At 46.6% G+C, this 24,187-nt stretch overlaps 1 protein-coding gene across 1 annotated transcript in view; it reads left to right on the top strand.

Moving 5' to 3' along the window:
- Nucleotides 1–10,642, top strand: part of MYT1 (myelin transcription factor 1) — a 59,699-nt gene extending 49,057 nt beyond the window's left edge. The window contains exons 15-21 of the mRNA XM_017833148.1: nt 1,742–1,804; nt 2,386–2,469; nt 6,761–6,982; nt 7,396–7,487; nt 8,402–8,505; nt 8,622–8,765; nt 10,396–10,642. Of these exons, the coding sequence (XP_017688637.1) occupies nt 1,742–1,804; nt 2,386–2,469; nt 6,761–6,982; nt 7,396–7,487; nt 8,402–8,505; nt 8,622–8,765; nt 10,396–10,536 (850 nt within the window). The 3' untranslated portion in view covers nt 10,537–10,642. The remainder of the gene's footprint in view (nt 1–1,741; nt 1,805–2,385; nt 2,470–6,760; nt 6,983–7,395; nt 7,488–8,401; nt 8,506–8,621; nt 8,766–10,395) is intronic.
- Nucleotides 10,643–24,187: the final 13,545 nt, after the last annotated feature.

Genomic DNA, 24,187 nt, shown 5'->3' with positions numbered 1-24,187 from the left:
CATTGCTTCACTGACTCTCAGAGGCTGGAGCACCCCAATTATACCATTGCCCAGGCCAGGCACCAGCACAGAACCACAGAATAGTTTGGGGTGGAAGGGACCTTTAAAAGCCATCTAGTCCAAACCCCTGCAGTGAGCAGGGACATCTTCAGCTAAATCAGGCTGCTCAGAGCCCTGTCCAACCTGGCCTTGGACACTTCCAGGGCATCCACCATCTCCCTGGGCAACCTTTGGGAAAGTATATTGCCTTTCCCAAGGGCACTGACCTCAGGGGCTGCCCATACACCACTGGCATGTCCTGGACACACATCAGTCCCTGTTCTGGGGCAGGTACCTGCCAGTGGTCCAAACCAGGCACTGGTGGCTTTAAAAATAGGGATTGAGAAAGGTGGGGCACAGCAAAACCCTTCCCCGAGGAGAATGGGCACTCTTCAAGCTCGTGGATGTGCCCTGAGCTCTGGTTAGAAGGAGCAGCCGAGCATCTCCCCCTCGTCCTGCCACAGCACCGCGGATTTCCTCCCCCTCCCACCCCTCCCCCGGTCCTAATCACTTGACTGAAAAAACCCTGGCTAATTGGCAGGCTGGCGTGCACATCCTCTGCGAACACTCCTCGCCTCTCCTCCTTGTCCCCATGACAACTTTTATGTCCGCCGCGTCACCTACAGCATTCGGAACAGATCTTTGTGCTCGTGGTACTTCATGTCCCCTCACCGCTCTCGCTCTGAGCCCTTGACGATGCGGTGCTTAACTCGTGCCATCATCTTGGCTGCTGCTCGGCGGGCTCGCAGCCCTGCCAGCCTTTGTGCAGGTTTGGGTGGTCACAGGACCATTCTCCAGGCTTTGCTCTCAGTGCCATCCCAGAGTGCTGGGTGCTCACCTTCAAACTCACGACCCTGGGTGCATCTTCAAAGGTCCCTTTGTAATGGCGATGGCTGAGGACCGAGGGGCAGATTCTGCACCGAAGCACCAAAAGCTGCTGGGGCACCGTGTGTGGTGACCTGGCGACCCCCAGCCCGAGGTCCAGGAGGTGCTGTCACCCTGCAACACCCCCTGTGTCCTGCCTACAGTGATGAAGAAGAGAACCCAGGGTTAACCTAACCTTTTTCCTCCTGTTCCTTCATCTTTTTCCATCGGAAGCATTGGCTGGTATTGCACTTTGAGTACCCTCCTGCAATGGGCTTTCCATTTGCCCCCACTGAGATTAGCCACCCCCCACACCCAAGTCACCCAGACCTGAACTGGGACCTTCCTCTTGGTGGTGGCCCTGCTGGACCCCCTGTCCAGGCTATTTTTCTCATTCCTTTTCTATGCTTGCATCCATCCTGCTGGCCCTGGATGGCACCTGCTGTCTCCTTACAGCTTCCTCAAGATGACAGACACTGTCCTGGAGGGGTTTTTTAGCTCATTATCAGCTCCTGAGCTGTCCCCTTCCTGAGGGTGGGGACAGAGGCTGGGACCTGTGTCCCTCCTGGAGAGCAGCCACTCACTGTGCTCCCAACATCCCTCCCAACATCCCAACATCTTGCCTCCGATGTTCCTCTCCATCACACAGCGATGCGCTGACTTTGGTGCTGTGGATATTACAGACCAGACCTTGTTCTTGCAGAGGGAGAAGGGGCAGGAAGGAAAAACCTGCTTCTGTGTTGACAGTCCCTAGATTTCTCTTTGAAATGAGCTGTCGCAGAGTGTCGACCCCCTGCTCGCACCCCCGGGCTAATCTGAGCCTCCCTTGCCTCCGCAGGTGCCCTACTCCTGGTTGTGATGGCTCTGGTCACATAACAGGAAATTATGCATCGCATAGAAGGTAAGATCTCCCTTAAATTATTTTCTCTGTAGCCTCTTTCTGTGTTGCCTTTTTTTTTTTTTTTCCCCTGCAGTGGGCAGAGTTGTAAAGTTCTGAATAAAACATTAATGTTACTGACAACTGAAGCCTATTTTCATCTCTTTAATCTGACTTCTCTCTCTTTTTTTTTTTTTTCTGATGTTTCCAGCATCTGATTAGAAGCTCCTTTCAACAGAATAAAAGACAAAGGGTCAGATTTTAGCTGATGCAATGTTCCTGTTAATATTGCTACCTATTTATGATTTCTATTATCACTTTAGAACATTAATAGCAGAGATCTGAGCCTTCTGTTTCAACAATTCCATTAAACATTGCAGGCTGTTAGCAGATATCTTCTTATCTAGACACCATTAATTACTGTCCATCTCCCTCAATTTTTTATTATTTTTTTCTTCTGACTTCTCCTCGTGGTGTGAAGCTGTAAAACGAGAGAGATCAAAAAACACTGTGCCAAATTCAAGGGAAAGATGACTGAAGTGGGGGAATAGCAAAGGCAGGGATTCTGCCAGTGAGACAGGCCTTTCTTCTCTTTTTAACCACAGTCTGTCAGGCTGCCCTCGTGCCAAGAAAAGTGGGATCAAGATCACCCCGACAAAGGATGATAAAGAAGACCCAGAGCTGATGAAGTAAGTCTGGGGATAACTCCTGAGTAGAGCTTTTCACTGTATCCCCTTTGCTTCACACAGATTTACGTGGGGGAGCAACATCCCTCCCACATCCCTCCTGGCTCACTCTGCTTTGAGCATCATCTACGAAGCTTTTCTGTTGGTTTTTTGGTGTTGCAATTTTGCAATTTGGTTGAAAAATTGGGTGCTGGGGAGGTAATGGTGTATGTTTTCTTGTTTGTTTCTGCAGATGTGAAAGGTAGGCTGGTAGGGCACAAACAGTTTTTCTGCTACCTGTGCTTCATATAATTCCTAAGAAAACCCACCAGTGTTGTAAATGAGGGTAAAACCCCACAGTCAAGCCAAATGTTGCAGGTTTTCGGGCAGCAAGGGGCAGATGAGGGCTGAGGGGCTTGCTTAACTCCCAGGAACACAGTAGAAATAGAAACTATCCAGCAATGAGTCCAGTCAGGATCCAGTAACCCTGAATAAAACATGTTTTGTAGAGTCTTTGCCAGGGCAGAATATTCAGAGTGAACTGAATAAAACCTTTCTCTGCTGCCTCGGGCTGAAGTTTTCAAAATGTCCCAGGAGGTTTATTCCTTCAGAGAATAGAGATCTGAAATCCCTTAGTGCACCTCGGGAATTTTCATGATCTGTGAAATCCATTTGGCCTGACTTTTAAGAAGTCCAAGCATCACAGGCTAAGTGTCCATGGCCTGATGTGGTGTTTGAGGTCAGTGTCTCAACCCTTTATACAGCCATAGGACATCAAAGGCAGCACTGACTCCAGGATCTTGTTTTTTGTTAACCCAGAGCAATCCCAGCCTTTCTGGAGCCTGTCCACTCACCTAGCAAGTGCAGGTGAAAGAGGGTAAAAAGAAACATGGGAAAAATTATCAACTCCCTCCAAGAGATTCCAGTTGCCCATGAGTGCTGACATATCTGCCCAAACCCCTTTGGATCATCAGACTGTCTCCAAATGGATTTTTTTAACTTATTTTAGCCCCAGGGCTGGTTTTGCCTTTGCAGGGGATCAGAGGTGAATACCTTTGTGTGCCCAGGTTTTGTTCTGGAGCAGAGGCTGAGCTGGAGCAGGACCCAGTGGGTGTGGAAGTATCCCGTGGGGGCTGCAGGAAGCTGGGATGTGCCTGCTGGGGCATAAGGACCTTTCAGAAAAAGATGATATTTGAGCCATCTGCTCTGTTCTTCCTCCTCAGTCTACAGGAAGGAAAGCCTCCCAGTTAAATGAGCCGTGTGATAATTAGCAGGAGTTAGCAGAGTTTATTAAAAATTAAGCAACCTACTTGAGAATCTGTGGGAAAAATCCTCTTTTGGCTCAAATATACTGAGTTGCTGGTGGCATTGCAATGCTGGGCCATTAACCAGAGACACAGGGAAGGAAAGGACGAGCAGCAAATTGTTGTTGTGCAACTGCTGGCTGTTGCACCTTTGCTTTCACTGTGATTGGAGGGGTGTGTGGGAGGTCATCCCTATCCATGGTTTCCCCAGGAATACGTGCCCTGTGGGGCTGGGGAAGCTGTGGTTTTTCTCATCTGTGCCTTTCCCATTCAGGACAGGACCAGGCAGGAATATGCCAAGCAGTTTCGCCAGTGCATTTTCTCTGCAAAAAAATAACTTTCCAGTCCAAGGAGAAAAAGGGCTTTTATGTGGCTGTGTTTTTATAGTGCAGCTGGGGCTTGTATTGGAACATGGGATGAGCTGTCAGGACTCCCACAGCAGAATGATGGTCCCACCAGCATCCTCATCAGGGGTTGGGTTCTCTCCCAGTTCACACTAAAGATGAAAATGCTGGGAAGCCAAACTGGCAAGAAATCATAGAATCCTAGAATAGGCTGGGTTGGAGGGGACCTTAAAGCCCATCTCATCCAACCCCCTGCCATGGACAGGGACACCTTCCACTAGACCAGGTTGCTCCAAGGCCCGTCCAACCTGGCCTTGGACACTTCCAGGGGTGGGACATCCATAGATTCTCTGGGCTCCAAGCTTCAAATGGGGTTGGAGCATCACCAGAACTGGATTTCCTGACTCCTGGAAAGCTGATACTGTCCGTCCCCAGACTGGTCTTGGTGGGACTGTGGGCACTGGGGCAGGCAGTGCCAGGTGGGATCTGAGGGTCTCTACAGAGCAGGAGGTGAAGGCATTCCCTAATATCCCACAGCACAGGCAGTAACCCCAACTTCTCCAGCACACCCAGGAGGAACAGAAGCTCCTCTGAGATGTGCAAAGCAACATGATACAACAATCCATCGCTGCCACCTTCTCCCATCCCATGGGAAGGGTGTTCCACTGCCCACAGCAAGGTGTGCCCGGTGCCGGTTTGCGTTAAGGAGCTTTGGCTCTAAATCCACCCTCCGTCTGCACCGAGCGCCACTTGGAACCCGGCCGAGCTTTGCACATCACCACCAAGGAGAAAGTCATTTAGTCCCTGTTGTTTTTGCTGTTCATCCTTCAAGTAATTTGCTGCAGACGTGATTGAACAGATCACCTCAACCTTCAGCCGAGCCCTGGCGTAGAACGGAAGCATCCACAGGTGTCTAATTGATCAAACGCTGCTGGTGCTTCCATTAAATAATAATAATTAACAAAAAATAATTTAAAAAAAATGTCCAAGACAGCTGGTTTGCACAATAAGGCTCTGGTTTATTTTTTAACAATGAAAATGTAATAAAACTTAAATTAACGGCGTAAAATATGTAACGGTTGGGCCATAATGGCTGCATACTAAATCCTGGGGTTTGTCTCTTTCTCTCTTTCTCCTTCATCCCCCCCTTTCTCCTTTTCCTCCTGAGGATTCAGTAATTTGCTCGTGATCATATAAAAGCAATGATGTTATGAATTTACTGAGGATCCTGCTGGCAGGGATATTATAAGTGAATTGTGCTGCATTTGCAGCTGATTAAAATCGAGATCAGCATTTTTCAAATTATCTTGGGGAAAGGCTGGGTGTAGAGCCCCCCTCCCTTCTGCTGTCATCTCCCTTTTGTGCAGAATGTAAACAATCAGGGTAATAATTTCTGTAGTGAAACGCAGCTTGCGATTTTCAGGAGCAGCTTGGTGGATATTTTTGCTGGGGAGCCTCAAAGTCCCTAATTGCTTCCATACTGAGGACGTGGGGGGTTATTTTTGGCATTTCTTACCTACTTCCACCTCCCTTATTTTAGAGCAACCTCCCCTGAGTAATAAACTTTTAACTGTATTTATAATTGGCAAGCATTTTTAAACAAATGCAAACCACAGCAGAAATCCTGACAGATAACACTGGACTTGTGGGCCGGCTGGATTTAGTGAGAATGCCATTAGGGTGGGGGGCTGTGAGGAGGGAGGAAAGAGGTGCCTTTTGGAGAGCCACTCGCCTGCTTGCCAACAGCACAAGTTGTGTTGGTGCTTCCAGGACGCTCCTCACAGCTCCCGTGGGTTTCAGTCGTCCATAAACAGCAGCAGAAGTGCGGGGGCAGGAGGGCTCATGTGCTGCCTTGATGGTAATTCCCACTTTATCCCTCTGTGAGCGTGGGTTGATCTTTCCACAGAGGCAGGATGTGAACCAGGAGGAGGAGGAGGATGAGGAGGAGGAGGAGGAGGAGGAGGCAAGTGAGGTCATGCCAGGCTGAGTGATGGCCTAGTGATTCGTCCTGTCTGCTGGGGTACAAGCTCAGAAGCTCCTCAGACACCCTCCTGGCAGGAGCAGGTTTACAGCTCTTCATGCACAGGTCACAGCCTGAGCAGCTCCTGGCTCAGGGACTGGCTCACAGGGAAGGGTTGTGTCCCCACCGGCACAGGCAGTGCTCCTAGATCGTGTTGATTGTGCTAGTGTAGGGTGATAAAGTTGATGACCCTGCATTCCTCAGCAGTGGCACTGTGCAGAGCTGGCTGTACACCTGTGATGGTTCAGTGTGAGAGTGTCAGCCTTGTGGTATCTCAGGATCCCGTGTCTTGCAGCCCAAACCACCATCTTTTCCCTCAGTGAGGCACCAAACAAATGGTTTTTGACTCCACTGGGACCTGCTTTTGCTGTGTGCGATGTGACCTCCACAGTCTTTCCTTCTGCAGAATTCTCCTTGATTCTCTTTGACTCTTTTGAAGGAGCAGTCGTAGCTCTTAATTTCCCATCTGCCATTTCCATCAACTAAGTATCTACCCCATAAACCTGAGACGAGACCCAAATGCAAATGCTCTCTTCCAAGGCTCCCCCGTTCCTGCTCATCCCTAATTTCCTTACATCTTTATCCGTTCCTTCTGCTCCTTCCTCCTTATGGCCACGCCGTAATTTCTGGTGGTTCCCTGTGCTCAGGTGTCCTGTTCCTGGCTGTGTTGGGCTCGGGCACATCAGCGGCAAATACGCCTCTCACCGGAGTGCGTCAGGGTGCCCTCTCGCAGCCCGCAGACAGAAGGAAGGATCACTCAATGGCTCCTCGTTTTCCTGGAAGTCATTGAAGAATGAAGGCCCAACCTGCCCTACCCCAGGCTGTGACGGTTCCGGCCATGCCAACGGGAGCTTCCTCACTCACAGAAGGTAAATCAGAACTGGAAATCAGTGTGAGTGTGACAGCATTGCTGTGGACTCATCTACCTCCCTGTAGGTATCTAATCTAAATCTCCATTAGCATGTTAGAAAAGCACTTGAGCACCACGAACAGGGGGGAAATGCCCAAGCTAGCGAGACTCATCTCGCCTTCCTCACCTGGTGTACCCTGTCTTTTAGGAAACAATGTGTTTTTTAATCCTTGCTTAAAGAAAATTGCTCTCACTTTATAAATGGGGAGTTTTGTGGCATTATTCATAAAGCAATTTCCCCTGTACCATAAAAAGCTTTTAGAAGAACTGTCTCACAGCGTGAACTCCACCAAATGGTGTGTGCTCTTGTTGGGAACACAAGCACCTATAAATACTGAGAGTTTATGAAACCCATCTTTACTTGTTTTTCAGTTTGTCAGGGTGTCCAAGAGCTACTTTTGCTGGGAAGAAAGGAAAACTCTCAGGGGATGAAATTCTCAACACAAAGTTCAAGACCAGCGACGGTAAGGATTTTCACTCCTTTGCCTTGCAGGTGTGTTGGGGTATTGAGCCTGCAGATCTTCTTGTTTGCAGACTGAGGAGGTTTCAACAGCTGAAATCTGGCCACAGATTTGCAAAGATGTCATGTGCTATGAAAACCCATTCCTTGAGTTTTCTGGGTGCTGGGGATAGTATGGTACCAGCCCCACTCCCTGAGTCACACACTTTGAGGGAGTGACAATAAAGAAGGCAAAAGAATTAATGCTGAAATTGAGATTATTTTTTTTTTCAAATATTCACTGGCATTTTTACAAATCCCTTGCAGTCATTCAGCAATTTTCACCTATTCAGGGCTTTTAATACTGTGATATTTCTGGATCTGGAATTTTGTTAGCGATGGCACTTTGCTTTTCCAGTGCTATTACTGAGCTCTCTGTGGTATTTGACAAGGTTTGAGCCTTGAACTTGAGTACTTATATAGTTTGGAACCCATAAATACCTGCACTCTTCTGGAAATATTGCTTTTTTTTATGAACCTCGTAATTTCTAATCAAGACATGCATTAGGTTTTTAAATGGCATCTTTCCAAACTCAGGACTGGAGAAGTGACCTGATTGTTCAGGACAATCAACCTTGCTGGGTGTGGGGATGTGCTGGACTCCAGCCGCTCAGTTGCCCTTTGCTTTTGCATTTACATATTGACCTATTCAAGTATCATTGAACTGTGATGATCCAAACTTTAATTAAAAAAAAAATAAAGGTAAAAAAAAATGCAGGTGAGATGTGCATCCCGTTTAGAGGATGTAAAAGCCAAGGTGAGGACACGAGGACGCTGGGAGTGGAGATGTCTATGCAGCAGGATGGGCTCAGCAGAAAGCCCAACATTTTGCTTTTCCCAAGAGCATTTGCTGACTGTCCATGACCTTCCCTCCTGCAGTTCTGGAGAACGATGAAGAGATCAAGCAGCTGAACAAGGAGATCAGTGAGCTGAACGAGTCCAACTCGGAGATGGAAGCGGCCATGGTGAAACTACAGTCACAGGTTTGTGTGCTTGGATGAGCCCCCAAGCCCACGGGTGCATGGCCAAGCCCCTCACTGGGTGGTGGTGGGTGCCACCGGTGAGGGTTGGTAACCCTGCCGTGCTCCTTGCTCTGCAGATCTCCACCATGGAGAAGAACCTGAAGAACATCGAGGAGGAAAACAAAATAATAGAGGAGCAAAATGAAGCCCTGTTCCTGGAGCTCTCAGGGTTGAGCCAGGCTCTAATCCAAAGTCTTGCCAATATCCGCCTTCCGCACATGGTAAGGAACTTTGACAGCGCTCGCCCCAGCCGGTGTGATCAAGGGAGCTGTGCCAAACCCAGTTCACAATAAGGCTTATTCACAATTAAAGACTGGGAGAATTTCTCTCCATACACCTACGTGTCCTTTATAAGATCAGTACTTCTCCCTTATCTCTGAAGCTTGCATTATATCTCCCTTTTGTTGTCATTTTCTGCTGATCTCCCTTTGTATCTATTGTTCTGTCTCATTACATCTGGGAGCACTATCACAAAATAGGAAACTTTATCAAGGGCACCCATTGCCTTTTAGGCTAAGACAGCACAAGCAGAGATCAGGAGGGATTGGATTTCAACGTCAGAAAGATCTTAGAGCTCCTATTATAATGCAGGTAGTTTCAATTCGGTTTTGAATAGCTGGCAGCCAAAGAATAGCATTCTTAAAGAGAATGTATTTTGTTTAATTTAACAAGGTCTAACAGCCCACAGCATGTTACTGTAGAGTTACTGAGAAATGAAAAGACTGCATTAAAATAGTAAAACCACAAAAGGCTATTAATTACCTTCGCTCTATTCCCAGGAATGTAATTACTGTTGTCAAAACCAGGTGTGTGGAGGGGGGGCTCATGTTATTGAGGAAGTTTTTCTCTTACAACTCATAAAGACCATTGCAATGATCAGAGGAATGAGCTTTTGATTTATTTTTTTCTACCATCCTTTTTTTTTTTTTTTTTGGGAATCCTTTTCATTGGAGGTTGTATTTAAATTCAGTCTTGTTGGAGAGAAGCCATCCTCCAGCAGAGCAGTTTTGGATAGTATTCACCCAGCTGCCTAACTGGCAGAAAACCGCTCGCTGAGTGCTTTTTTGTAAAGTATTTGACACAAAAAGGTCAAATAAACTGTTCGGCAAATATTTTTTCAAGGTTTCAGGCAACTCCAATTAAATAATGCCCATGAGACTTGTATGCTCATTTTATTCCTATTCTTTTTCTTCCTTCTCCCTTTCTTTTCCCCCCATTACTCCAAATGAGATATTTGCAAGGTTTCCACAATGCCCCTCAAAAGCAGAAGCTGTACTGCAGCAGAGTGCTGGTGTGGGCAGCTGTAAGCTCAAGGTGGCCAGGCTTCTGTCCTGACTTTGCCTTTGGTTCCTTCTGTGATGTTCCACCAGTCCTCTTGTTCTCCTGCCCTTCATTTCCATGGCTTTATTCAACCTCCAGCCTGTCAAACTGCCTGAATGTACTTAACCTGATGCTGTTAATAGTTGCACAAGGCCAATCCATAAAATTAAGGATCCAGTTAAGATCTGGCAGGATCAGGGGTTGCACGATGAGATTCCCAGAGGTACAGCACCACACACAAAAAGGCTCTGAAGTGGAGACCTTTGACTGCCAGTACATACATAGAATCATAGAATGGTTTGGGTTGGAAGGGACCTTAAAGGCCATCTTGTTCCAACCCCCTGCCATGGGCAGGGACACTTTCTGTTAGACCAGGTTACTCCAAGCCCAATCCAACCTGACCTTGAACACTTTCAGGCATCCACAATAAAACACGCAGATGGTTTATTGCAAAGAATTGTTTCAGCCTCTTCCTGCGCTTCTACTAACCCTTTCATTTGTTTTTGTTTTTTTTTTTTTTTTTGTCTGCAGGAGCCAATTAGTGAGCAGAACTTTGATGCATATGTGAACACGTTGACAGACATGTACACCAACCAGGAATGCTACCAGAACCCGGAGAACAAGGACCTGCTGGAGAGCATCAAGCAAGCCGTCAAGGGCATCCAGGTTTAGTGCCGTGGGATGGAGATGAGCAAGAAAACAGACTGTAAGATGGAACTTTCCCTCCAAGTATTCAGGTTTACAAGTTAGAAAACTTGTTTAATGAATGAAAAAAAAAGAAAAAAAAAAGGAAAAAAAAGGACCAAAATGTAACCAAGAGGCCATTTCTGAGACATGGAACTGATCGAACTCAATGTTCTCGTTTACTTAACTTTGGACCTTCTTGAGAAAAGTGGGTTTTTTTCTACCTGGACCACGAGGTAGATCAGGACGGAAGGTTAAATTCTCCAGTAGGCTGTGGGACTTGGTAGCAAGTGAAGAGCAGGCAACTTTCATGAGTTGCCATGCTCTTTCAGAGTTGATCCAAGGGTTAAAACATTACAAGAACAGGGTCTTGTCTGATCCAAGACTAGTGTATGACTGGCTTAAACCCTCATGTTGTCTATGGTTGTATGTCCAGATCACCTACTCACACATGAGTTATGTTCTGTGTTGCTACAAGTGCTGGAGCTGCAAGCTACCTGTAAATCTGAACCTGTGCTGGGCCTCCCAACCCCGAAGTGTTCAGATATCCACTGGGCATGGGAACTCTGAAGTATTATAAAGTAGCTTATTTTTATTTTCTGAAAGAAATCTGAAGAGCAGTTCTGGATCTCCAGTGGAAAGCGCAATGGAAAAAAGGTTCTCAGGGAAGCTTTTGGAGTTTGCAACTACAGTATTCCTTTGTCTGTCTTAAATATGAGAATAGCTATTATGAATAGGCCAATTCCAGATATTTCATACAGAGGAACTCTTTAATGTGTCATGGTCCGGTGTATATGATTTTTTGGAAGTCTGTTTGATGACAGTTCTGGTTCTTTTCATTATTGTGATCATCCTTACAGTGGCGCAGTACTGCCAGTCCAGAGATCATACATCAATGCCAGAGAACGGTTGAGATTGCGATGAACAAAACGAAACAAAACAAAACAAAAGAGGCAAAAACCGACAAAAAGAGAGATGTTAATTGATGGCCAGCAAAGTGCTTACACACCGTGAATCGGGAGTTGATTTCTCACAGGTATCCACGGGGCAATGAGTATTTTTTTTTGGTTTGGTGTTCTAGGATTTGCGGGGAAATCACAGCGCAAGCGCCATTCTGCAAAACAAAAAAAAAAAAAAAAAAAAAAAAAGGAAAAAAAAAAAAAGGAAAAAAAAAAAAAAAGAGTATTCAGGTAATGGGTATTCTTCCAAAGAAGCATTTTGTAAGCAGCTCGGTACACGCAGCCCACTGTGCACTTAAAGAACAACTCTACGATTGTCTTTGCGCCGCTGCTCTGCAGCACCCGCTCCATCGCCAGGGCCGGCTGTCACCCCACCTCCGCTCCCATCCGGAGCTCGCTTCCTTCTCCAAACACCTCACAAGCACCATGGGGCAGAACCCCCCCGAGGGGCCCCAGCATGGGTGCATCTTGCATCCTGCATCCCATATCCCGCATCCCTCCCGGCAGCGGGGTGGGCAGAGCTGGGGAGGATTTTGTTGGCCCCTGCTAAAGGCAAGACTGTGGTGTTGTTTCGGGCCGAATCCTGCAGATGTTTAGGATGTAATTTGCGCTTTGGAGAAGTCAGTGGAAAGTCCCAGTGGCTACCGTGGCCACTGGATCCGGCCTCTAAGCCCATGAGTGACTCGATTGTGTCGGTTCCGTGTTGAGTTCCACAGGGCAGTTGGCCTGGGTGGGTTTGCTCCCATACTTAAGTGTTTGCAGGATCAGACTCCATGAGTTCACTTATTTTAGAACCCATTCCAAGTGCAAAAATACGAAAGAAAGGGAAAAAAAAAAGAATATAAAATTTGAGGTGTTAAAAACACAATGTTCTTAACATGTAAATAGAGTCCAAATTGATTGTGACTGCAATTCAGTTAGTATTTAAAAGTAGAGAAATTGCACTTACTGGAAGAAAGAGAAGAAAAAAAAAAGTAGTTAGTTTAATTATCCTGTAAATTATTTAATTTTGGCAAGATGTATGTAATTTATATTTACAACACCTTATGTTAACTTTTTGCTATTTATTTAACTTTTTTATTTATTAATTTTATACTTATTTTAAACTGGACACTGCACCATAGAAATGAAGATAAAAGAAGCAAAAAAAGTTAAAAATTAAAACTCTTGACCATAAAAAATGATATTCAAAAAAAAAAAAAAAGAAAAAACCCCTATCTACAACTCCTACTTGTAATTTTGATGCAACCAAGTTATTTTTTATATATTTTGTTATTTATTCTTTTAAGGATGGGAATTTTTTTAAAGATATTTTATAACTGAGACATTTTGATAATTTTTTGGTTTGTTTTTTTGCAGGGGCAGGGGCACCGGGGGGAAGAGAGACTTTTTCAGTTTTTCTTTTCTTTTTCATTCATATTGTTTCAGGCACTGATAACAGGAAATGAAAATTCTGTATTTATTATTTATTTAATATTTAAGTCGGGGAAAAAAACGAACTGTGCTCTTGTTGTATATTTATTTTGTCGTTTGTGTGTTGGTTATGTGATGACTGAGTACTTGTTTATGTGAAGGAATACTGTTAATATTTAAATAATAAAGAGTCACATTGAAAGTTATAGCAGGCTACATGTTATTCTGTGAAAACGAATACTGTGATCTACTTTCCTCAGGAAATGTATTTTGCAGACAGAACTTCCTTATGTACTGGCAGGGTTATTTCGTAATAAAACCCAGTTCTGTTTGTGACTTTAGTTCCTATGGTCTTTCTTCGAGCTGTTGCCAATATTCCTGATGTGTCCCCACGGGGCTTTGTCCTTGTCCTTCACTGTGGCTTGTGGGGTCACCATGTCCCTGCTGACCTGGAGCTCTGCTGAGGGACTGTGCACTTCACACCTGGCTCTTCCCACCTATTAAGCTGGAGGATTTAATGGGAATTTAGGTTTGGCATCTCTGAAGGCTTTGAAGAATAAGGAGCTGTCACCATCCAGCCAAGCAGGTACCTAAAATCCCACTAGTGCCATGATGGGGAGAATCAAAACCCCACATTCCCAGGAGGGCTGGAGCACCTCTGCTCTGGAGACAGGCTGGAAGAGCTGGGGTTGTTCAGCCTGGGGAAGAGGAGGCTCCAGGGAGATCTTGGAGCCCCTTCCAGTGCCTAAAGGGGCTCCAAGAGAGCTGGAAAGGACTTTGGACAAGGGCCTGGAGTGACAGGACAAAACGGAATGGCTTCAGACTGACAGAGGGCAGGGTTAGATGGGATATTGGGAAGAAATTCTTTCCTATAAGGGTGGTGATGCCCTGGCACAGGTTGCCCAGAGAAGCTGTGGCTGCCCCTGGATCCCTGGAAGTGTCCAAGGCCAGGTTGGATGGGGCTTGGAGCAATCTGGTCTAGTGGAAGGTGTCGCTGCCCATGGCAGAAGGGTGGAACAAAATGAGCTCTAGGTCCTTTCCAACCCAAACTATTCCAGCATTTCATGATTTTGTGGCTTTGTGCTCCCACAGGTACTGTGTGAGCAGAGGGGATGCCATCGGGAGCAGTACAGGAGATGCCAGATCTGGGACAGGACACAGAGACAGACACTTTTCTCTCTTAGATTTCCAAAGAAAGCTTCACCAAACTGAGCTCTGAGGTTTAGCTCAAATGCTGGAAGATGGCTGGTTTTTATCAATAAGATTTGCTCAGTTATATCAGCCTGACAGTGAAATAACTGTGATTTTTGCAGATTGCCCTCCTGGAAGAACAGAGCCTTTCCACTGGTAAGAGTTTATGTTTTGAAGCTGTGGCAATGAAGAGAATTTTCCACTGATCTCTGTGTTGGAAGCATAATTTCTGAAGTTGGCATAATTCAGTTTTGCTCTGCTGTAGCTGGAGCTCCCAAGGTGAAATAAGGTAAATCACATTAAGGCCATTTGGAGCTGAGTGAATTGGGTCAAATGGGAATTTCAGGCAGGTTCATCACCAAGAAATTCAATTGTCTGATTAACTGAACTGAACTTCCCTGTCTGTCCCTGCATGGAGGCACAAGCACTGTCGGGTTATAGCAGGAGGAAGTGTCTGTACCACAGGCACAAATGTGAAGGGCTGAGTAAAATGCAGCCAGAACTGTAGTCAGAAAAATTTAGAGCAAAGTTTTGGGTAGGAGGATTTCTTAAAGAATGTCCATGTCAGTGTGTGTTCACTGGAAACTTTTTCTCACTTCACTGGATATCTGCAAGCTGTCCTGGGGCAGGAAAATTGACAGAGGCTTAGGACAGACTTGCTTGGATGCCCTGGCTGTGTGGTCCCAAATGACTGAGAAGACACACCCTTGGAAGCAGGGACTGTTGGGGATGGGCCCCAGCTTTCCCAGGAGCCCCAAGGACAAGATCTCTTTGAGACTTTGCTGGGCCTAACTTGAAAGTTGATGGGATTTTATCCCCTTCACAAAGGAGAAAAACAGGCCAACCCATGCAAAGGTTCCCCTCAACTGGCTGCCACGTTGTTTTCCTGAAGGGCACATAATTGTTTTATGGGGGTTTCGCTCGACTTTGCACTGCAGAGCAGTTCCTTGTGCCAATATTTGATTATGATGATGGAGTTAATAGATGAGCTCGCTTGTCCTTCCTTAACGAATTGGCTGAGCTGTACAATAGAGCGGTTGGATTTGTGCTCAATTGCAGCTCGGGGAGCCATCACTGTGAGATGTTATCTTCTCAGAACCAGCGTCCTTTATCGCAGGGAAGGGAATTGAATGGGTTTAAGATGGTACACTGTCAAGAGCTATCAAGCCTCCTCCACCGGGCCTAGGGTGAGAGCTGAATGGCAGAGAAGAGCAGGTCTCTGGCTTCAAGGATGCACAGGGTTGTTTCTAAACATGTCAATAAACCATTGACCAAAGAGAGTGTCACTTGGCCTCACTGATGCCGCTGTTAATTGTTAAAAGCTGCTAATGACCCATTCCTCCAGAGGTACCTTCCACTTGTCAGCATTGACCTGGCCTCTCCCAGACAGCAACAAGGTCTGGCCTTAAACAGCTATAAACAGAAAGGGGACTCTTTCCCAGCCTCATGCATATTTTCTGACTTTCGTTTCCCCTACCCCACAGCTCCTCTGGGTGAAGGCTCAACCCACCTCACCCTCCTCCCACAACTGAGGGGTCCTGAAAAACACACAGCTGGGTGGTCAGGAAGTGGTTGCCTTGTTCTCTATCGGGTTACCTGGGCAAGAAGGGAACTTTGCTCTTCAGAGATACTATTTATCATCAAATTCACTCCCCCTTGGACCAGAGAATGACAATGCTGAGGCTTGGGAGCAATCAGATGGGCTGGAGATGGCACTGCAGCCAATGGAGCAGCCCCAAGCTGCAGATTGCTCCAGCACAGTTTAGTTGGATCAAAGGCTCTGGCCCACACTTGTTAACAAACTCACTTTTATACTTTTATGAGAAGATATATCCTGAAACAACCTTCTGCTTTGTACAGAAGGGCTCATGGGATTGAGGCTGTAGGAAAGCACGCATTCTTCAGACAAATATCTCTCGTTATTCTGGATGCCTTCATCCCTGTCTTTCAGTGGGATGAATAAATCACCAATTGTTGTAAAAATGGTAGTATCAGTTTTAAAGACGTTTTCAACCCTGTCAACAAGGAAGTATAACACCCATTAAAGCCGCTTTCATTTCTAGAACTGCAACGCTCTTTTGTTTGAATGTCAGGGACTATCTGTGAGGATCTGAAGGAACACGAGCCATGAAGGGATGGAGCAAGGCCATATGCTCTGCCTGAGCTCCAGGACTAGCATGAAGGCCCCAGAAGGACCTGTCTACACTCAGATGATGTCTGTCCTTGCAACACCATGCCCATGGTTAACACCAGCATGTCCTTATTGAAGCCAGGATATGCCAAAACTTTTCTCTTCCTTACAAGTCTCAGAGTCCACCTAAGCTGAATGTAAGGCAATGGCCAAACAGTTTGGACTCAAACAGAGGCTAACCTGGCCTTAGCACTGCAAGAGAGTTGGTTTTGATGAGTCAAGTCCAACATCAAGGATCAGCTCCTCAGGTTTTGCCATTTGCTAGGGGACTCCTTCTCAGGCTCCAACCTTCAATAATCCAGCCCAACCACGCTGAAGTTGTTTAGCAATTAAATAACATAAATCCAGAAGCTAGATTAATAAACAGTCTGGTCTGTCTAGAGCAGTCTACAGGGTGGAGAGATAAAACTATAAAATATTTATTACCGGCTTGGGGATGAAGTCATTAATTTAATAACTACCCATTGCTTTGCTTCTTACAGTTGTTAGCAGTCTGAAGGTTACAGAAGATTAGGTGGGAAACTTACTGCTTCCCTGCTGAGTGGAGCCTTTCCCATGAAAGCCAGGGCCCAGCTCCCATCTGTCACTCCATTACGTTCGGAGGTGGTGAATATATTACTGAAATAAAACAAAACAGAATTTCAGCTGGCCACATGGCAACCCTCCGCGAAATTTAATGAGGACACTGCCCTTTGTGCACGAGACCATTCCCAACAGCTGTAGAGATGAAGGCAGGAGGATCTTTGTCCATGCTCGCTGCTTGCTCACGATGTGGCTCCCACGGCGAGCGCGGCCCCCGCGGCACCACGAGGGCAGCACCTTGGGGGACGGGTGCTTGGGCTGCCTCTTGTCCTGAGGGGTCGGGAGAGCTGTCTGAGCCTCCCCTCATCGAGGATTTCTCAGTGGGTCTTCAGGTTTTCAGGAGAGGGAACAAGGGTATTAGCTGAGTCCCTGCTGTGATCTGATATTGGGGAGCATCCCGGACTCAGATCCACACATCCGCTTTGCGGTGATTATGGCTGGAGTCCCCTGATGAGGGGGCTCCCCCGCTGACAAGTACAATTTGCAGAGATGTTGTAGCAAAAGTAATGGGGGGAGAGTGAGGGAGGGCGGCTGTGAGCCCTCGGCATGTTTTGTCAGGGGTTTCATCCAGGGACAGCAAAGGGCTGTCATCTGATTGAAGCGCACGGGGGGTAGGGTTTGAGCAGGAGGCAGTGTGTGATGTGGGACATGTTCCCCCCACCAGCTCCTGCTGAGGGGCTGAGAGACTGCTAATCCTTCCCGAAGACTGTCTTGACAGCAAAGGTAATCAAACTGCCTAAATAATTTAATCGAATCCTTAGCCTGTTTTGTAAAATAAATGAAATAAAAATGGGCACATACTGTGAGCACAGGACAGAGACCACAGCATAGATGAACACAGGGGTGCAGCCACCCAGCCCTGCTGGATGGCCCCTGACTGCAGACTCCCTGGGGAGGACCAGCAGCACTTATTGTCCGTCCCTGTCCCTGAGAAGGGCAGAAGAAACAGGTCGGAAAGTACTGAAGGGGGCTGGATGGCTCCTGTCTTGATGGAGCCACAGCTTCTCTGAAGGGCCCAAACTCCTTACTCAGCCACCAGCCTTGGAAGAGCCCCCTGCCCATGGGTATCCCTGATCCTCCCACAGCCTCAGAGAGCTGCAGAGCCACAGGACCAATCCCAGGCAAAGGAGAAATGAGTGGGAGTCCTAAATGGGTGACTTGAGGAAGAAAGAAAAGTCAACAGGAGAGATGGTGGCCAGGGATGGAGAAAGGCATCTGTGCTCTCCTCCAATAGGAGAAGCAATGATAAGCACCTGTGGGTCATGCAGTGATGGACACTGGTTTTCACCTTGTGCATTTGGTGTGCCTGGAGTTCTGCTGCCAATCCAGGGAGCACCTTGTTTTCAGGTAACTTCCAGGTGGTCTGCTTGACTCAAGTTATCCTTGGTGACTGTCCAGGGGAGAAAGGAAAACAATGGCCTCAAAATAATGTTCTGGCTTCTGTAGGCTCCCACAAAGGTGATTCTTGCATGAAGTTTGTGGGTAGCTCAAAACAGGCAAGTCTGAAGCTGGGTCTCCAGGTATTGGAGATGAGAAGCTCTGGACAGGTGGATCAACTGCAATATCTTGGCCAAGACTTTGCACTGCGTTTTAATGACATCAGGCTGTGCTTTAGCATAGACAGAGTGAGATTTTAGTGGTACTTTTATCAGGGTAGGGAGGAGAAGGAAAGAGAGAGAAAATTCTTGTGAATCATAACAGACCTGCAAGATATTTCTATTGTCACCCAAAAAGTAAAAGAAACATTTCTGCAGAGCATTAACCTCAATTTTTCTCTCACAGCAGACTAATTTGGAACTGTCAGCACAAGCATCTTTGTCCTGACCATCCTTTACCCTGGTACACATCCAACACAGGCAGGGCTAACTGCAAAGGCCCTACTCCAGTATCATGTCATCGCATTACCCTTTCATTTCTCTTATCAATGCTGCCATTCAGTTCCACTCCTTATTCCCAGTCCTTATCACAATGAGCCAAGAAAGTGCGGAGCATCAGCCAGGAGGAAAAAAAAAAAAAAAGAACAGGTGAAATTCTGATGTTGTCAGCTAAAATACTTTCCAGATGAGCTCTGCCCACAAAGAAGCTGAATCTTGGTGATTTAGTTGCCAAATTTTGCATTTGCTCCCTCTCCCCCATCTCTCCTCTCAGCTGCGGGCTCAAAGTGGAGTCCTGACACTGCAAAGTGTTAATAGAATTAGTCTCCTGCTATAAACTGTTCACTGGGGCTTGTTAGCTCAATTGTTGATGCTAAACTCTTATCAGCAGAGCCACCTAAAAGAGCATTAATCAGGAAAGGCTGAACTCCCTGCCTGGGTCACAGAAATTTAATTAAACCTCAAGTAAAACTGGAAAATCATTTTGAAAAGAGAAGAGACGAATGCAAAATGCTTTTCATCATTTGATTCTGCATCTTCGTAGTTCAAACCCTCAGCTATGATTTCAAAGGGAATTTTGCCTGAGTAAAGGCTGAGTGAAACACAGACAAGACTTTCCTCAGTGCCACCTTTAATACAAAGGTCCTGATGCTGATCTGGGGTAAATGAAATGTGGAAAACCACTGAATAAGGCCTGCTAAGGACCTGGACCCACAAATGCAAAACAGCAGAATGCCTGTTTCAAGTAAAATAGCAATCTCCTTGAGTAAAGTTCTGTTATGGTTAAGGTTGTGTTCTGATTATTAGCTTATGGATTTGCATCTATTTTCCATTTGCTGTGTAAAAAGTCGCATGCAACAAAGCATTTATTTGGTAGATGCAGAGAAATACCAGTACCAGTGTTGGTATGACCTCGTGTGGGATATTGTGTGTAGTTCTGGGACCTCTCTTTGGAAAAAGAAAAGATTAATTTATCCTTGAACAGGTGCGGGGAAGGACTGGCAGAGTGATTAGCAGAACAGAGAACCTATCTTAGGAGAGGAGATTAAAAGAGCTTGGCTTGTTTAGCCTAGAAAAACAAAGGTTAAGAGGGGATATGATTACTCTTCATAAATACATTCAGGGTGGGAGGAAGGGGAATGATTTATGTTAGAGGATAATATGGGTAGGAGATCAAATAAGGTGCATCTTGGCCAGGAATAAATTCCTATTGGAAATCTGAAGATGTTTTCTTATTGTTGGAGGAGGGAGGTTTTGGAAAGGCCTTCTGAGCAGGACGGATGAGCCCCCATGGTCTTTATGGGGAGATGGACAAATGTGGCTGGCTCAGCCCGACAGGTGAGTTTGCAGGCAGGACATGTAGAACTGCCAGAGGCAAAGCAGGGAAGTGTGATATGGCTGCTGTCTGGTTGCATTTTTATTATTTATGAATCCATAAAATCCATTGATTTTATTTAATCCATGAATCATTTAAAAGACCCAGGAATCGTTTTCTTACCCCATAAATATGAAAAGCTTGATTTTTGAGATTTTTATTTGGCAGTCATGCCCTAAATCATGGCAGAGACAGAAGAGAGACAGGGCACAGAGCAGGGCTCACTGACTCTCCTGGCAACACCATGAAAAGTTGAAGCACCTCGCTGCTCCACGTCCTCACTGTCACGGATCTCTGGTGACACCTTCTCCCACTCTCAGCCAGGCTGCACCAACTCCTGGCTGCTTTCCTTTAATGACACACCTAAGTGAGATGAATCCAGGTCTTTACAAGTCCTTTTTCCAAGTGGCAGTGGTTATGCACAGTGCAATACAGTGGAAATCAAGACATATGCTCTTCCCCTTGCTTCAGCAATTGCTCACAGAGCCCTTGGATGAAGTGAAGCAAGAGAATAGCTTTAGGAGACACACACACACACACACACACACACACACACCCCTTGCATGGGCAGGAGGATCTCAAGTGATTTGCTGTCGTTGTGTTAATAATAATATCAGTATAAATGCATAAGTCTGCATGTATTTGCATATATGCATATGTGTGCATATGCACAGATAGTATTTGCATATGGAAATGGTACAGTGCCAAACTGACCAGAAAAGGCAACACAGCATATTTTACAAAATGAAAAAATGGGAAAATATAACCCCGTGATTTAATGCTCCCCCAGCTCTTAATTTATGTGAGTCATCCTGTCACTCCCTAATTACCCCGTTGACTTAAACAACCATCTGTACTGCCAGGCTGCAGGTCAGCTCAGGCTGCTGGGCCCTGGCTTGGGGGCTAAAATGCATTTTACTATTTGATCTTCCAAATAAATAAAAACATCCCATTTTGACTGATCATCACTATGACAGGGTTCAGAAGTTAATTCATTCTGACCGGTGTTTCAAAAAGGAAACTGGTTTGAAGGAACTGGCTTATTAAGGAAATTGGTTTGAAAAAAAATGAAGGAGGAAACTGTAAAACACAGGGAAATAGAGACAAGGAAAGGCAAGAAAAATCTTGGCTTTGGCTTGCCAAAATTGCTCGCTCTCAGCAATTATCACAGCTAACAAAGGATGGAGACTTGGTTCTCTCTGGTAAGATTGGGGGTTGCTGAGAGTAGGGACAGGGGTTGTACTTGTGCCCTGCCCCAGCCCCGGAGAAGATGCTGAGGTGGAACCTCCGAACCCCGCAGCAATGCCTGTACTGCTGGGGACACCTTGTGGTACACGGCTGGGAGAGAGTAACGCTGGGATTTAAGTGCCAGCAGGCTCCGTTTTCCCACTCTCACTCCGCTTTTCCCACTCCCAGAGTCTGCGGGGGCTCTCCAAACCGGGGGCGGCTGCCCACACTCATTTACGGACAGCACAAGAGGCAGGAGTGAGTTACTCATCCACCACTGACTGTAACTCCTGGCTAACAAAGCCCCAGGTGAGCTCTAAGGAGGAAAGGAAGGTGTTTTTAAAGAGCAGGGAAAGAAGGAGCACGAAGAATCGGCAGCTGGAGACCCACGGAATCATGAAATAGCCAACCATTCCGTTTTGCTAAATGTGGGGGGGTTTGCAATTTTACCAGACAATTTTTGGCTTCCTCCAGACCTGGAGCCCAATGCTATGACATACATGGAGGTGTTCTCAGCAATAACTACATTTTTGAAGAAGGTAGGTGGGAAAAAGCCCCTGGGGGAGCAGAACCAGGGGGTGCCAGTGGGAAGCTGGGGGTGAGCCCATGGAGCAGTGACAATGTCTGCACAGGCACAGCTTGGCATGAGAGATTTGGGCCATGTGCAGCAGAGATGTGCATGTGCAGAAAATAACCTGTCTCTTGGGGGTGACTGTGTCCTTTTAGCTGTTCCCTCCCCATCATTGTGTCCCTGACATGTTTGGGGTGCTGTGAGGTGGGAACTTGCAGTGGGTAAGTATCTTCCCTGTGTGTTTCTCCTGGTTAATTCCTGCAATTCTCTGTCTAGAAACAGAGAGGCTGCAAGTCTCGTTGGTCTTGGCAGTTTAGGGCTGGGAGGACTCATGAATACACCTGGGAGAGCACAGGGTATTTGGGAGTCCCTAAAATTCCTCAAGGGCTTTCTGGGCTTCTTGAGGACTCACTGCTGCAAGAGAGAGGCACAAGCAGCGCTCCCCTTTGCCCCTGCATGCTCTGCCTACACTGCAGGTGCTCTAGCAATAACAGGGAATTTTTTTACCCAGCTTTTATTTTAATAAATTTTGCACCAAAAAAGCCAAAAACCAACCAAACAAAAAAAAAACCCCAAAAAACTCCCCCAACCCACAAAACAACTGCTATTTTTCAAGTGATGCTACTGGCAAGGGCAGCAGATGCTGAATGGAAGCCTTGGAATCACACGTGCAAGGAGTTTGTCTGTCCTGCGTTTGCAGTTTCCGCTGCGTTGCCCATTGTGCCCGAGCACAATCACCACGGCCTGTTTTGGTTGAATCAGCAAGGAGGAGTTTCAGTGCTCGCTCTCCCACCAATAATCCCATTCTCCCAGGCAGCTGTCTTCTGCGAAATGAAAGTGCAGACATCTACAGAATTACCCCGCTGCCTGTTTGCAGAGTCTGCTGTTACCACGTTAATGAAGGCAGCTGAGATAATCACCTTAAAGCATAAATAAATCTCGGATGCTGATTCACTTTCTCCTATTTGAGACTCATTTACCAGAGTAATTCTTATTTTCTTTTCTCACTGCGGGCTTGTTGTGTCTGCCAAGACAGCCTTTTTTCCACAATTCATCTCCAGACAACTTAAATCAAGAAGCCTCTTGTTTAGATGTCGTTCTTCCTTCTCATTTTGCAGCTGTGTGTTGTATGGAGTCCATGAAGATCTAAGGCCAGTCCAGACAATTTTGTTTGATCTGCAGCCTCAGCCAGAGCTGTGTGGGTCGCTTAAACATGAAGACAAACACACACTTTTAGAGGATAACTTCTCTCAGTCCGAGACAGGTCACAGGAGACACCTTTTCCCCTTGTCTTGTCAGGCCCTGCCATGTTACAACCACTGAGCGAGCTTACACAGGTAGGTAAAATTTAAATTACATGCCTAACACTCAGATCATGTTAGGGGATCCCTCACTACACAAATGGTAAGTCAGATATTGTGAAGTTTTACAATATTCCACGTTTCCTTCAAGGCTCAGCCCCTGGAATCAGGTGAATTTGCATCTCGCTCACTTACTCCTCAGTAAATTCACACCTGGCATTTATGGTTGCAGCAAAAAAACCAAACCAACAAACAAAATTCAAGGATGTAGCTCAAGTTAGGTGTTCACAGGCTCAAAATTAAGAATATCAACCAGTTCTCACAGCAATTTTTATTTTTTTTTTCATTAAGTTCCCATGATTTTTTTCCCCAGGAGTGACTAATATCAGAACACCTGGTTCAGCTCCAGCGCCAGGACTGTGTGTGCCAGCTCTGACTGGCATCTCCCCAGCTCCTCTTATCCCATCCCACGCCCTGGGAAGCCCTGATCCCAGCGGGAGCTGGGGCACTGTGCTGTCACTGTGGGCATTAAAGGACTGGGAGAACTGGGCGATGAGCTGAAGCAGCAGGCGTGGAAACGCAGCCCCGTGCTGGGAACAGGCAATTAGGGCAGGGTGGAAGGGCACAGGGCTGGAGGAAACCAGCCACACTGGGACTGGGAGATGTTCCCAGGACAGATGGGACAGAAGGGACTCCCAGTCTGTGTCTGCTCCTGGTACGTTGCATTGGGTTTGCATGGCGAGGTTTTGGCAGAGGGGACGGGTAGGGGGTACAGGGGTGTGTTCTGTGAGAAGCTGCTGGCAGATTTCCCCATGTCCGACGGAGAATCCCACCGGGATCCATCCCTGCGGCTCCCGCACGGTCGCAGCCCCGCAGTGGTACAGCCCAATCCGCCCCCGCGCCGGCCCCTCCTGGTACGGCCCGCGCGGCGCCCCCCTCCGGGCACAGCAGTGGT

Source organism: Lepidothrix coronata, unplaced genomic scaffold (genome assembly GCF_001604755.1).
Source record: "Lepidothrix coronata isolate B3197 unplaced genomic scaffold, Lepidothrix_coronata-1.0 Scaffold212, whole genome shotgun sequence".
Classification (NCBI taxonomy): domain Eukaryota; kingdom Metazoa; phylum Chordata; class Aves; order Passeriformes; family Pipridae; genus Lepidothrix; species Lepidothrix coronata.
The sequence above is the reverse complement of the archived record's forward strand: the minus strand, read 5'-3'. Positions and strand labels throughout refer to the sequence as shown.